Below are 13,610 nucleotides of genomic sequence, written 5' to 3' on the forward strand. Positions count from 1 at the left end.
TTCATCACATATTGAACATAAATTATAGTTTGAGCATTCATAAAACGCAATATCCACTAAACGTGCTCAAAGAGCTTTACAAATGTTTCCTAGCTGTTGAGAGAGCATTGACGCGACGAAGCTCGGTATTCAGAACCCGGGTACGCATCTCGATGACAACTCCCTCACTAATAGTACCAAGGTCAGTAAAGATTTCCAGATAAATCTTAGAAATTATTGAGTAGGCGGCTTTCAAAACCTGCCATAAATCGCATTGTCATCATTCAGAGAAAACTAACTTTAGGTCATTTATTTCGTGACTTAAAGAGCAAAATAGTTGCTTCATAGAACTATACCTTGAGTGTTTTGAAAATCCAAATTTTCTCGAGTGAATCTAAACAGTCCAAGACATTGGCTGAGGGTGTCAACATAATGTCTGCCTGGGTGTGATTTCACTGGTTTACAAAGTCGCCTCCTCTGTTACGATTTGAAAAATAAAATATCAATATGGCCGTTAAAGGTTGATGTAAATTACTTGTCTCCGCAGATCTTTGGTTTATTTGATAAGTTTTCTTCACAAGTGGAAACACAAATCGGTGTTATACTTCAGAAACAAAATATCATCGGTCCTGCAAATAAAGATTCCATCGGTGACAAAAGTCAAGACCAAATCCTTTTACCAAGGTTCATTTGGGTTACTGTTTTTTCTGAGGGAGCTTCATATAAGGAAGGGGGAAGGGACCACGTTGAACACCAAATTCTGAATAGTTTTCCCACTCGAGAAATTAGCTTTTCAATGAGCGGTCTTAATCTTAACATTATTTCCTCGTTCAAATCATACTTTGTAAATGGTTCCTCGGAGGATGGTGTCGATATTGACAAACCGTGCAAAGATCTGTTAAAAACAGAGTGCGCCACTGACATCTACATTGCAAACGAACATAATGAGGATTTTAGCTCAGAGCAAAGATCAATATTTGAATTAAAGCATAATGACATAAAGAAATCCGATTTTGTCGAAATCAGACCATTCTTAACATGTCCCTATATTACCTTATCAATTGAAGACGTGCGGATACAAGAAGTAGTGGATGATTGGCCGGTTCCACATGTTACATATATCGTACTTAGTTTTGAACCTTATGATGTAGAGGTGCAGATAAACGACTCCGATGAACTAAACCATGTGTATCAAAAAGAAAATGGAGAGATATACATTTGTTTGGAACTGCTCGAGTCCAAATTTGTAACTGCTCAAGATGAAAACAGTGTTCTACGTGCTGCCCGATATGTGTTGACCATCGTGTGTGTTACGGTATCCTTGCTCTGTCTGTCTGCTACAATCATCACGTACTGCTTATTCCGGAGTCTTCGCTGTGTGGCTGGCTGCAACACACTGGGTTTGAGTTTGAGTCTATCATCTGCCCAGATATTTCTCATGGTTGCCAACACGCTGTAAGTTTGAACGTTTTCGAAGACGATTTGTGTTTATAATAAAAATACAACAAACAAAACAAATAGTCCTTTAGAATGATCAGGTCAAAGGAAAGGGGGTTATCATAATATATTAAAACGGACAGTAAACTTTTTTTTAATATCATGAGCTTATATATAGTGCAATATCGACTAAACGTGCTCAAAGAGCTATGCAAAGCGTCCCTGACCAACAGCAACACTTTTAACACGTAGAAAGAGACGAATGTTAGGCGATATTTTTTTTTAAAGTCAGCTTTTATATAGATAGTATGCAGATGACGTCACTCAGGCCTTTGTTATTGTTTTTGCCATCCGCGTTTGTGAGTTGTTCTCACTAAACTGTATTAACTAGACTATAAAAGTTCATGGTTACACAGAGTTTGTGTGTTGGTCCGTTATACTTCCCGATGGCAATGTTGTGAACTCCTTGGCCAAGCGCATTCTATCTATAGATAGTATGCAGATGACGTCACTCAGGCCTTTGTTATTGTTTTTGCCATCCGCGTTTGTGAGTTGTTCTCACTAAACTGTATTAACCAGACTATAAAAGTTCATGGTTACACAGAGTTTGTGTGTTGGTCCGTTATACTTCCGGATGGCAATGTTGTGAACTCCTTGGCCAAGCGCATTCTATCTATAGAGCAATATCCACTAAACGTGCTCAATGCACTTTACAAAGGGTCCATGGTCAACAGCAATAATATTACAATTTTTTCCGACAGTGACAAATCTGTTAATGTCCAGGTATTAATTTTAAACCTGAATACGGTGAGAGACTGTGAGGAAAGAGCCTTATCCAAGGACTCAACTGTGCTCCGAGTAAAGCTCGAACCCAGGACTGTCACAGTAAAGGTTGTTCACAATTATCTTATTAAATTTTATTTTATTAAGAACTGAATTCATCTCACTCCAGTTATATTTCGGTAGGCTTATATAAACTTTACCTTCTAATATTAGATCGTCTTTCCTTTTATAGCCTTCCCTCGAATTAATTTCTAATTAGTGAATACTTTTCGTTCTACATTCTGTCACGTAGCCACTTATTATAAAAGCTGATAGGTCTAAAATTCTACACTCACTTCTCTCTACAATCTATGCCGGACGGCCAGTCGCTCCATTCCTTATATATATTTGAAGATTTTTATCTTTTGGTACTTTGTGGATATTTTATCTCCACCATCAAGACGCCGGAGCTTTTACCTTTGACTGTATAATCTTCAAGGATCAAACCTGAGCCCGCTGTCGAAGGACTATATAATAACCCCTTCCCAACTACCTGGAAGTGGAACTTTATGAGCCTGAGCCCGTTATCGGAGGACTATAGAAACCACGCCTGTCAACTGCCTGGAAACGTAACCTTACGAACTTGACTTATCATCATAAGTTACGTAATATATGCACGTTTCTATTTGTAACTACCACAATCACTATTTATCTCTTTTAATTAAATTTCATCTTTCTTTTTATTTCATTTTAAACAAATCGTTAATTGTTTTTCATTTATAGTAACTAGTAAATTCTGGGGTGCATAAATTTGTAGGAGCACTAAATCAAAAGGTTTAGCTTGGATTTTGCACATTAGGATGCGGTCGTTCACGGGCCAATACCCAGTTACTGATTTAGCAATTTTGTTTTTCATCAGGATGCCAACGCCTCTGTTGTGGTGAGTATTTCCGGAGTAAATAAAAGTGTGGCTGTCTCTTTTTATTATTCCATTGTCTTTCCATCTTGTCTCTGAGACACCAATGATATCCATATTCATCGCCTCTGCCTCCATAATTAGATTATGGAGCTTTCCTGCTTGAGCAAGTGTTCTCACATTCCACGTGCCAATTTTTAAAGGAACATTTCTTGTCTTCAAGGTAGGTAGATCAGTCTCTGGCTTTCCCGAGGGCTTTCCACCAGAAACGTCATAAGGTGCCATCTTTTGGACATTACTTTGTTCCTCTTCCCTGTACATATTTACAGCTTGATACTTAGTTGCAGGGGGCCCAACAAATTTATGCACCAACGAGTGATCACCCAGATGAGGAGGTCGAGGCACATTATGAAAATGTAAACAAGGCCCTCAAATGCATAAAATCAAGTGACATTGTTGTAGTAATGGGGGATTTCAATGCAAAAGTTGGAAACGCAGCAATCTCACCGTGCATGGAAAGTTGTGGTCTGGGAGAGTCCAACGAGAGGGGTGAACGTCTGGTCCAATTTTTTTGAGTCCCACGACATGACCATAATAAACACCATATTCAAACAACCAAAGAGGCACCTATACACTTGGAAGAGCCCAGGAGATATATGCAGAAACCAAATAGATTATTTTCTCATCAAAACCAGATTAAAAAACTGTGTGACCCAATGTAAAACTTTCCCGGGTGTTGACATTGGATCGGACCATGTTCCCATCATGGTGAAAATAAAAGTTAAATTAAAAATTCCCAAACAGAAAATGGACGAACACATAAAGTACGACCTAGCTGAACTTAGAAACGAGGAGCTAAGAGTGAAATATGCTGTAGAAGTAGAAAATACGTATTATTGTCTTATGGAAGAACAAGAAGACACAAATAAAAAAACAGAAGAAACGGTTAACAGTAGAATTGATAAACAATGGTCCTCTCTTAAAGGTGCAATAACAACTACAAACGAGAAAATGATAAACAAAAAATCTAAAGAGGCAAAGAAAGAATGGATGACGAATGAGATTTTGAATCTTATGAGAGAACGGAAACATTCAAAGGGCACCCCTAGGTACAATGAACTGGACAAATCAGTAAAGAAAAAGTGTATCCAGGCTAAAGAAGACTGGCTTGATGAAAAGTGCCACCGTATTGAGAAACTATCACATGAGAGAAACCCTGGACCAATGTTTGCTGAAATCAAGAAATTCACATATAAAAACTCTCAATCTGGCGGTTGCATCAAAGATAAATCAGGTAGACTCCTCTTTGAGGTAGAAGAAATCGCCAATAGATGGAAAGAATACGTGGAGGAGCTATTCAATGCGGACAGAGGTGACAACCATATACAGTCCTTTCTACGGGGACCCACAATCCTAAGATCAGAAGTAGAGAAAGCCCTATACTGCATGAAAACAGGGAATGCCAATGGAATAGATAGGGTGTCAACAGAAATGCTGCAAGCACTGGGTGAATTTGGTGTTGATGTGATAACGGACCTTATGAATGAAATATACGAGTCAACGCTCATCCCAGAAGACCTTCGCACTTCTATCTTCATACTGCTACCCAAGAAAGCGGGTGCAATTGAGTGTTCGGACTACAGAACAATCAGTCTTATGTGCCATCTACTGAAACTCCTCCTGACAATAATCCTGAAAAGAATCTCGTCAAAAGTAGATCGTGAGATTTCAGAACAGCAAACTGGATTCAAAAAGAACAGTGGCACCAGGGAGGCAATTTTCGACTTAAAATCCTGTCAGAAAAATACTTAGAGGCCAAAAAGACATATATGCCTGTTTTATCGACTACTCAAAGGCATTTGATTCTGTTAGTCATCAGAAACTTATCCAGGACCTTGTGGCAATAGGTGTGGAAGAGAATGATGTGGCTCTAATCGCTAATCTGTACTGGCAGCAAAAGGCTCAGATAAAAGTGCAGGCAGATACAACAGATGCAATTGAAATCAAGAAAGGAGTGCGCCAGGGATGTGTTATGTCTCCTTGCTTGTTTAATTTATACACAGAGTCTATTTTTCGGCAAGTAGAAACAGCACAAGGGTTGAAGGTTGGTGGCCACAACATCAACAATTTACGTTACGCTGACGATACTGTCCTGTTGGCGGAAAGTAAGGAAGACCTACAGAAGCTACTTTCAAAAGTGAACGAAGAGAGTAAAGAAAAGGGGCTGTTCATGAATGCGAAGAAGACAAAAACAATGGTGATAACAAAAAAGAAAGAGCCCATAGACATAGATATAGAAATAGAAGAGTGTCCAGTGGAACAAGTAAAGGAGTTCACGTACTTGGGGCAGTTGGTAACATCCGATGCAAAGTCTGACAAAGAGATCAGGAGACGAATAATGCTGGCCAAAAATGCGTTCATGAAACTAAAGCTAATCCTCACCAACACACATATAATATAATAATAATAATATAATGAACTTATATAGCGCCTAGTTCCAATTTGGAATTGCTCACTGGCGCTTTACATCAACACATCATGTATGATATACAAATATAGAACTGGCATGTTAAAAACCACACAAATTCGATGATAACATAATATATTATAATAAAATACATACTAAGAGTCCAAATTATATGCCCTACAGAAAAGCTCAGTTTTTAACCGTTTTCTAAAGATAAGTGGATTTTCACTATTTTTAGTTTCAATATTGATGGAGTTCCACAGTCGGGGGGCATGGTGGTCAAAGGATTTCTCACATATCTCCATCAGAACACGAATGAGATGCACCAAATGCTATGTGTGGTCCATTTTCTTTTATGGTTGTGAAACGTGGACACTAACCGCACAGACAGAACAACGTATTGAAGCTTTTGAGATGTGGACGTACAGGAGAATGCTGAAAATACCTTGGACAGCAAGAAAAACAAACATCGAAGTCCTCGACCTAATGGGCCAAAAACAAAAAGAACTTCTTTTGACTGTGAAGCACAAAAAGCTGTCATATTTTGGACATATGCGAAGACATGATAGTCTCGAAAAAAGGATAATGGAGGGAAGAATTGAAGGAAAGAGAGGCAGAGGAAGACAAAGGAAATCCTGGACAGATGGCATCACGGAAGCTACAGGACGGCGCATGGCAGACTGCAACGAGGCTGCAATGGACCGTGAAGGATGGAAGGCCATGACATCTGACCTCTGGAAAGAGATGGAACCCGGGGTGGGTGAAATTCTGGGGCCTCATTCTACATATCTTTATGCATAGTCGAGTAGCTCTTTACTCACTTGAGACCATGATATTTTGGAGGGGACACATATAAAGAATTGGATTTATTTAGTTACATATATCTATTTCATCTAACTTTAAAGTTTAAATTGTAAAACTCTTAATTGCCCCACTTGATCATATTTTAATTGAACTCCCTATTTACAGGATTATTTTTTTTCTTTTTCATTTCTTCATTTAAATGGAATAGCAATTTATCCATTCATTCTTTCATTTAAATTGAATAGCATTTTATTGATTCATTCCTTCATTCATTTATTCATTTATAAATTATTCATTCATTCATTCATCCATTCATTCGTTTATTCACTCATTTATCCAATCATTCATACATTTATTCCTCCATCATTCGTTCATTCATACATTTATACATTCATTCATTCATCTATTCACTCAGTTTTTCATTCATTCATTCATTCCTTGTCCATTTTGTTATTATATCACTCATTTCATTTTGTTGTTTGCCTCATTCATGAATTGTTTTCAATATGTTTACATTCCATAACGATTCATTCACCTATCATCCAATCACTCAGTGTTGTGAACACATTTTGTAACTATTGTAAATCTTACGATATTTTATTGTTTTGTATTTCAGACATCACTGTTAAACGCTCTTCAATGCCTAATTACAATTGTTGAACAACCATTGAACAAGAGAGAGGTCCCAGCCACGAACTGAGTTGGTAAATATATCCTTCATTATACTCTTTTACATGAGTTGGGCATCACATAGTAACTATAGACATCGTGATTTGTTTTGCATAGTGATTTGTTTTAAATACATTTTTGACATATTACTGTTACCGAAAACCACTTATATATTATGTTCTGAAAAGTGAGTCTTTAAAAAAATAAATAAATAAAAGGAGTCCACTAGCCCTCGAATTACGCCAGAATCCTGTTTGTCGACTTTTCGTCAGCTTTTAATGCCATGAACACAGATATTTTGCTTCAAAAGTTGTGCAACATGGATATTCCAAACTACCTTATTAAATGGTATAAAGAGTTTCTGACCCATAGACCGCAATGTGTAAAATTGGGTGAACATATCTCCAACAAAAGAACGTTGTCGAACGGATGTCCCCAAGGCTGCGTGAGTTCCCCAATCCTGTACATCTTATACACCAACGACTGCAGACCATCCTTTGAAAATTGTTTTATAGTGAAATATGCAGATGATACTGCTATTCTTGGCTTATTAAAAGATAAAGTTACCGAAAAGAATTATTTCAAACAAATAAATATATTCACCGATTGGTGTAAACAAAATCAGCTTGAATTAAATGTTGAAAAAACGAAAGAACAGGTGTTTGGTGTAAAAAATAAAAACGACTTAAAGTGTGTGGCGATCGGTAAAGATGATGTCGAGATAGTTGACTATTTTAAATATTTAGGAATAACCATTGATAGTTCCCTCAATTTCTCTCAACATATTAATATAATATCTAAGAAAGTTACCCAAAGATTATACATCCTAAGGAAATTGAGAACATTTCAAGTAAGGAAGAAAACTATGTTAAGAGTTTATGACTCATTGATTAAAAGTGTAATTGCGTTTGGCTGCACCATATGGTTTGGAGGATGCCGACTTAAAGATAAATCAAAAATTTCAAAATCTATCAAAGAGGCATCAAAAATAATAAATCATCCTCTTGATGGAGTAGAAAGAATTCATGGAAAAGCAATAGAAAGGAAAGCATTCTCAATTACCAACAATAAAAAACATATTTTATACCATGAATTTAGTCTTTTACCATCTGGGAGAAGTTTTTGTCAGATTAAATGTAGAACTAACAAGTATAAATCAACGTTCGTTCCATCAGCAATAAAAATTTTGAATATTTCATATGGTACAGAAAAACCAAGGATTGATTCGTTGACTGATTAACTGATTAATTTATTTAATGTAAGATTAACTGACCAATTGATAATGATGATAATTTTTGGTGTCGAATTGCCACAATCGTAACAAATTGAAAACGAAATGAATATGTTTATGTTGTGTATATCGCACGTGTGAAAGAAAGAGAGGAAGAGAGAGAGAGAGAGAGAGAGAGAGAGAGAGAGAGAGAGGAGAGAGAGAGAGAGAGAGAGAGAGAGAATGAGAGAGAGAGAGAAAATAAGTAGGAGTGAAATATCTGTTCAATGTTACAGTTATCGTTTAACGTTATAACAAGTGTAACTAAATGACAAATTGCCATATTTATGGACAATAAAGATCTATTATTATTATTATTATATTTAGCGCAAGGAATTTACCCAATGGAAACCGTACGGTGCTCTTATTGGCTAACCAACCAGCGGCCTCGATGAGAAAAATATCCGCCATTTTGATGTTGGCTGGGAATCGCGTTACTATAGTAAACAAGCGCTGATCGGCCGTTCATGAAAACAAGTTGCTGCTCGCTCGTTTAACTCAAAATTATTCAAAACGATCTCTCTAAAATGATATAAATGTGACTTCTTAAGGTTTTCTTCACGGTCAAAACCACACAACATTCTATTAATGATTACGTCCGAGGCAAAAAGGAATATTGACAGGTCGACCGAGAGTTGAACTCGTGAGACGACAAACATCAATGCGAAGTGTAGCGAGAGTCAAGCTATTGTTTGTCTTGTCCTATTCTATATAGAGAAAAGGATAAATAGTATAGCCTCGTGTGTGAGTGGTTGCGTGTCATAGTCTTGTTTTTAAATTGTTTCTGTTGTTTATGTGTGTAGTGATGACTCTCTCACACTCAATTTCAATGCCGAAAGAGGAATTCCCGCACACAAGAAAGGGAAATTGGGGTGGTATTTGGCATACATATTGTATAGTATCTAGTTCTAAATAGATAACTGATTAGAATTATATTATGATATATAAACACAATGCCAAATACAATTCCGAAGTTTCCTTATTTCAAATGAAGTAAAGCTCCAAAACCTAATGGTAGTGATTGTAGTACTGAGTGTTAGTGAGGTGATGTGGTGTTGGTGGTGGTTGTAGTTGTAGTAGTAATAGTGATGATGATGTGGTGGTGGTGATGATTGTAGTTGTAGTAGTAGTGGTAGTGATGATGATGTGGTGGTGGTTGTAGTAGTAGTGGTAATGGTAATGATATGGTGGTGGTGGTGGTTGTAGTAGTAGTGGTCGTGATGATGATGTGGTGGTGGTGTTTGTAGTAGTAGTGGTAATGATGCGGCTATGTGGTCTAGTAGTATGACACTCGCTTCCGGATCGGAAGGTCCTGGGTTCGAGCCTCGCGCTCGGCGCATAGTTGAGTCCTTGGAAAAGGCTCTTTACTCACATTCTCTCACCGTACTCAGGTGTAAAATGAGTACCTGGCCGTTAACAGAGTTGTCTTTGTCCGAAAAATTGTAATATCGCCTAACAGGCGTCATGTCCCGTCCTACATGTTAAATGTTGACCAGGGACCCCTTGTAAAGCGCTTTGAGCACATTTAGTAGATATTGCACTATATAAAGCTCAATTTATATAAAAAAAATATTTCAATGATGATGATATGGTGGTGGTGGTTGCAGTAGTAGTAGTGGTAGTGATGATAATGTGGTGGTGGTTGTAGTTGTAGTAGTAGTGATAGTGATGATGATGTGGTGGTGGTTGTAGTAGTAGTGGTAGTGATGATGATGTGGTTGTGGTGGTTGTAGTAGTAGTTGTAATGGTGATGATATGGTGGTAGTGGTGGTTGCAGTAGTAGTGGTAATGGTAATGATATGGTGGTAGTGGTGGTTGTAGTAGTAGTGGTAATGGTAATGACATGGTGGTGGTTGTAGTAGTAGTGGTCGTGATGACGATGTGGTTGTGGTGGTTGTAGTAGTAGTGGTAGTGATGCTATTGTGGTGGTGGTTGTAGTAGTTGAGGTAGTGATGTGGTGGTGGTTGTAGTAGTAGTGGTGGTGGTGGTTGTGGTAGTAGTGGTAATGATGATGATATGGTGGTGGTGGTTGCAGTAGTAGTGGTAGTGATGACGATGTGGTTGTGGTGATTGTAGCATTGGTAGTGATGATGATGTGCTGGTGGTGGTGTAGCAGTAGTGGTAGTGATAATGATGTGGGGCTGGTGGTTGTAGTAGTAGTGTTAGTGATGATATTGTGGTGGTGGTTGTAGTAGTAGATGATGTAGTGGTTGGAAAACACATTACAGGTTATTATAATACATGATTACACACATTCTCTAACTTCATTTTTTGACAGCTTCGTTGTGCCATAAATATACGCAACAGTTCTGAAACATTTTATTGTGGATTTTGATATTGTTTGTTGTTTTTCTTGTGTCGTTATGTTGACATAGATACCGAATGAATGGTAATTACTACATTCTCAGCCAACAACAAAATGGCGCTGAATGCTTTCATTGGTGGACACTTTTTAGGCTTCGTACGTATTCTCATTCGTTTAATTCTATGATTTAGCGATAAATAACTTGGGATTATTTTGGCATCCTATTATTGTTATTACACTCTAGTATATTAGCGTCATTGCGAATAATTGTACACAAACTAACGACGAGTCACACACATTGGTGATAAATATTTCGTAGTAACATAGTTTAGAGTACACGCGATTGACACATTGTTATTGACACAAGTCATAATAACTTCGCATTGTATTGACACATTGCTTTATAAGATATAACGATAAAAGGCATCAAATTCAACATACATAATAAGTTGAAATAAGAGAGAGAGAGAGAGATTTCTAAAAATAGAACACAAGTGTAAATAAATAAAACAGTCAGTAACAGTATCCTGTCAATATAATATATATAAAATATCGTAACTAATTTATTGCAACATGGAAGCATATAATAGATACTTAAGTCTCGCAAAGGACTTGGAAATACCCCAGGAAAGGATATTTTCATGGTGAGAAGAGAAAATAAAAGAAGAAAAAGAAAATGAAGAAAGAATTCGTAGAGAAGAAAATGAAGAAAGAATTCGTAGAGAGGAACGAGAAGAAAGAGTCCAAGAAAGGGAACTAAAAAGACAGATAGCTTTAGCAGAAGAAGAAACCAAAAGGACCCAAATGATGCTGGAAATTGAAAAAACAAAAACCGGTCATGAAAGAAAACATAATAATAGTGATGAATTTTTCGTGAAACTTCCACGCATGCCAACCTACGATGAACGCTCAGACTGTCTAGAATCCTTCTCACACCGATTCGAAGTTCAGGCTAAAGGTTATCGTTGGCCGGAAAGCAAATGGGCCACAGCCTTGATTAACTGCTTATCTGGAGAACCGCTAAAAGTTTTCTATAGATAGAATGCGCTTGGCCAAGGAGTTCACAACATTGCCATCCGGAAGTATAACGGACCAACACACAAACTCTGTGTAACCATGAACTTTTATAGTCTGGTTAATACAGTTTAGTGAGAACAACTCACAAACACGGATGGCAAAAACAATAACAAAGGCCTGAGTGACGTCATCTGCATACTATCTATACCTTAACAACTGAAGATGCAGATGACTATGACAAAATTAAAGACGCTCTACTTAAAAGATTTAGATTAACGGAAGATGGTTACCAGGAAAGGTTTCACACTGCAAAACCGGAAAGTGGAGAAGACTTTAATACATTCGTGAACCGAATTACTCAATTTCTAAATCGATGGCTTGAGTTGGCAAACGTAAAACAAGACGACTTTGCAGGCCTTTACTGTTTAACGCTGAAGAATCGAATCTATCAAGCTTGCAACCCAGATTTAGTCGCATTCTTTAAATAGAGAAAGCCAGAAAACTTGGACAAATTAAAAATCTACGCAGAAAACTTTAACAGCGCACATCCATTGACACCCCTTAGCAGAACATTGAAGGAACCATACTACGCTGCCGCTGCTCAGAGTCCATGTACACCTAAAGTTCAGTACTCAAATAGAACGAGCGGATCAATCACTCGGAACACGCAAGTGAAACAAGATGATCATAGTAACAAACCATGGAACAAACAGTTCAATAGAGACCATAGCCGACCCTATCAAAACAAAACAAGAAATAGCACTGACAACAATACTGAGTTCAGAAAACCAACAAACCTATAATTAAATGTCAATATTGTGGAATGAAAGGCCACACAGCAGACAAATGCTACAAACTCGTGGGATATCCAAAAGAAACTGCAAATGCATCACTCCAAACAAGTGTAAATAATCAGACACGAGTAATGTCAGGAGAAAATATAAATGTGTATTGCGTGAAAGGTATGTCACTTTTAACACAAACTCACAAGTCAGGATCGCTATTTTTTTGTGAAGGCAAAGCTAATGGAACTGATTGCAAAATATTGAGAGACACAGGATGCAGTACAGTAGGAATAAAAGCATCTTTGATCAACGACGAAGACAAAACTGGAAAAACGGTACAATGCATCACATTCAGTGGCACAGTCGAATCCTTTGAAACAGCCAACGTGTACATAGAAACCCCATACTATACAGGAATAGTGGAATGCTGTATACTTCCCAATCCCGTCGCTGATGTTATTGTTGGCAATATAAAAGGTCTTAAAGAAAACCCAACAGATGTAAAAGAATGGTCATTAACTCAAGAAACAGATTGTCTAGCAGAAACAAGAAATATGACTAAGACAACAGAGAAGCCAATGACTATTTCTCTTGAACCACAACAATTTGACAGGAACACGTTCATTGAAGAACAGAAAAAGGACCCGACTTTAACATCATATTTCAATATCGCAAACAAAGGGACGAAATCAAAAGTTGAATACATTATCGAAAACGATATTCTGTTCAGGTTACATAGGAAAAGAAACAAAATGGCTAAACAGCTGGTCACGCCGAGTATTTACAGAAACAAAATCCTTGGAATAGCGCACGATTCAATAACTTCTGGACATCTTGGGAGCTCTTCCACATTGAAGAGAATATCCGAGAATTTCACATGGCCTGGAATTACTAAAGACGTCCGAGAATATGTGAAATCGTGTGACACATGCCAAAGAAGAGTCGCAAAAGGCAGAATACCGAGATTGCCATTAGAGACAACTCCAGTTATTGAAAAAGTTTTTCAAAAAGTTGCAATTGACATTATAGGCCCTTTAACAAAATCAGATAGAAACCATACGCACATACTAACACTAGTCGATTACGCAACCAGGTGGCCAGAAGCGATAGCACTGAAATCAACTACATCGGATCACATAGCTGAAGCATTGATGACAATTTTTACTAGAATAGGCATACCAAAGGAGATACTGTCGGAC

At 37.6% G+C, this 13,610-nt stretch overlaps 1 protein-coding gene across 1 annotated transcript; it reads left to right on the forward strand.

The window, feature by feature from the left end:
- The first annotated feature begins 3,571 nt into the window (after nt 1-3,571).
- Nucleotides 3,572-7,263, forward strand: LOC144969259 (uncharacterized). The gene is made up of 2 exons (XM_078908372.1): nt 3,572-4,601; nt 7,253-7,263. Exons 1-2 carry the CDS (start codon nt 3,572-3,574, stop codon nt 7,261-7,263), a joined length of 1,041 nt encoding a protein of 346 aa, XP_078764498.1.
- Nucleotides 7,264-13,610: the final 6,347 nt, after the last annotated feature.

This window comes from Berghia stephanieae, chromosome 3 (genome assembly GCF_034508935.2).
Source record: "Berghia stephanieae isolate SIO BIC M18660-M18661 chromosome 3, UCSD_Bste_1.3, whole genome shotgun sequence".
Lineage (NCBI taxonomy): Eukaryota > Metazoa > Mollusca > Gastropoda > Nudibranchia > Aeolidiidae > Berghia > Berghia stephanieae.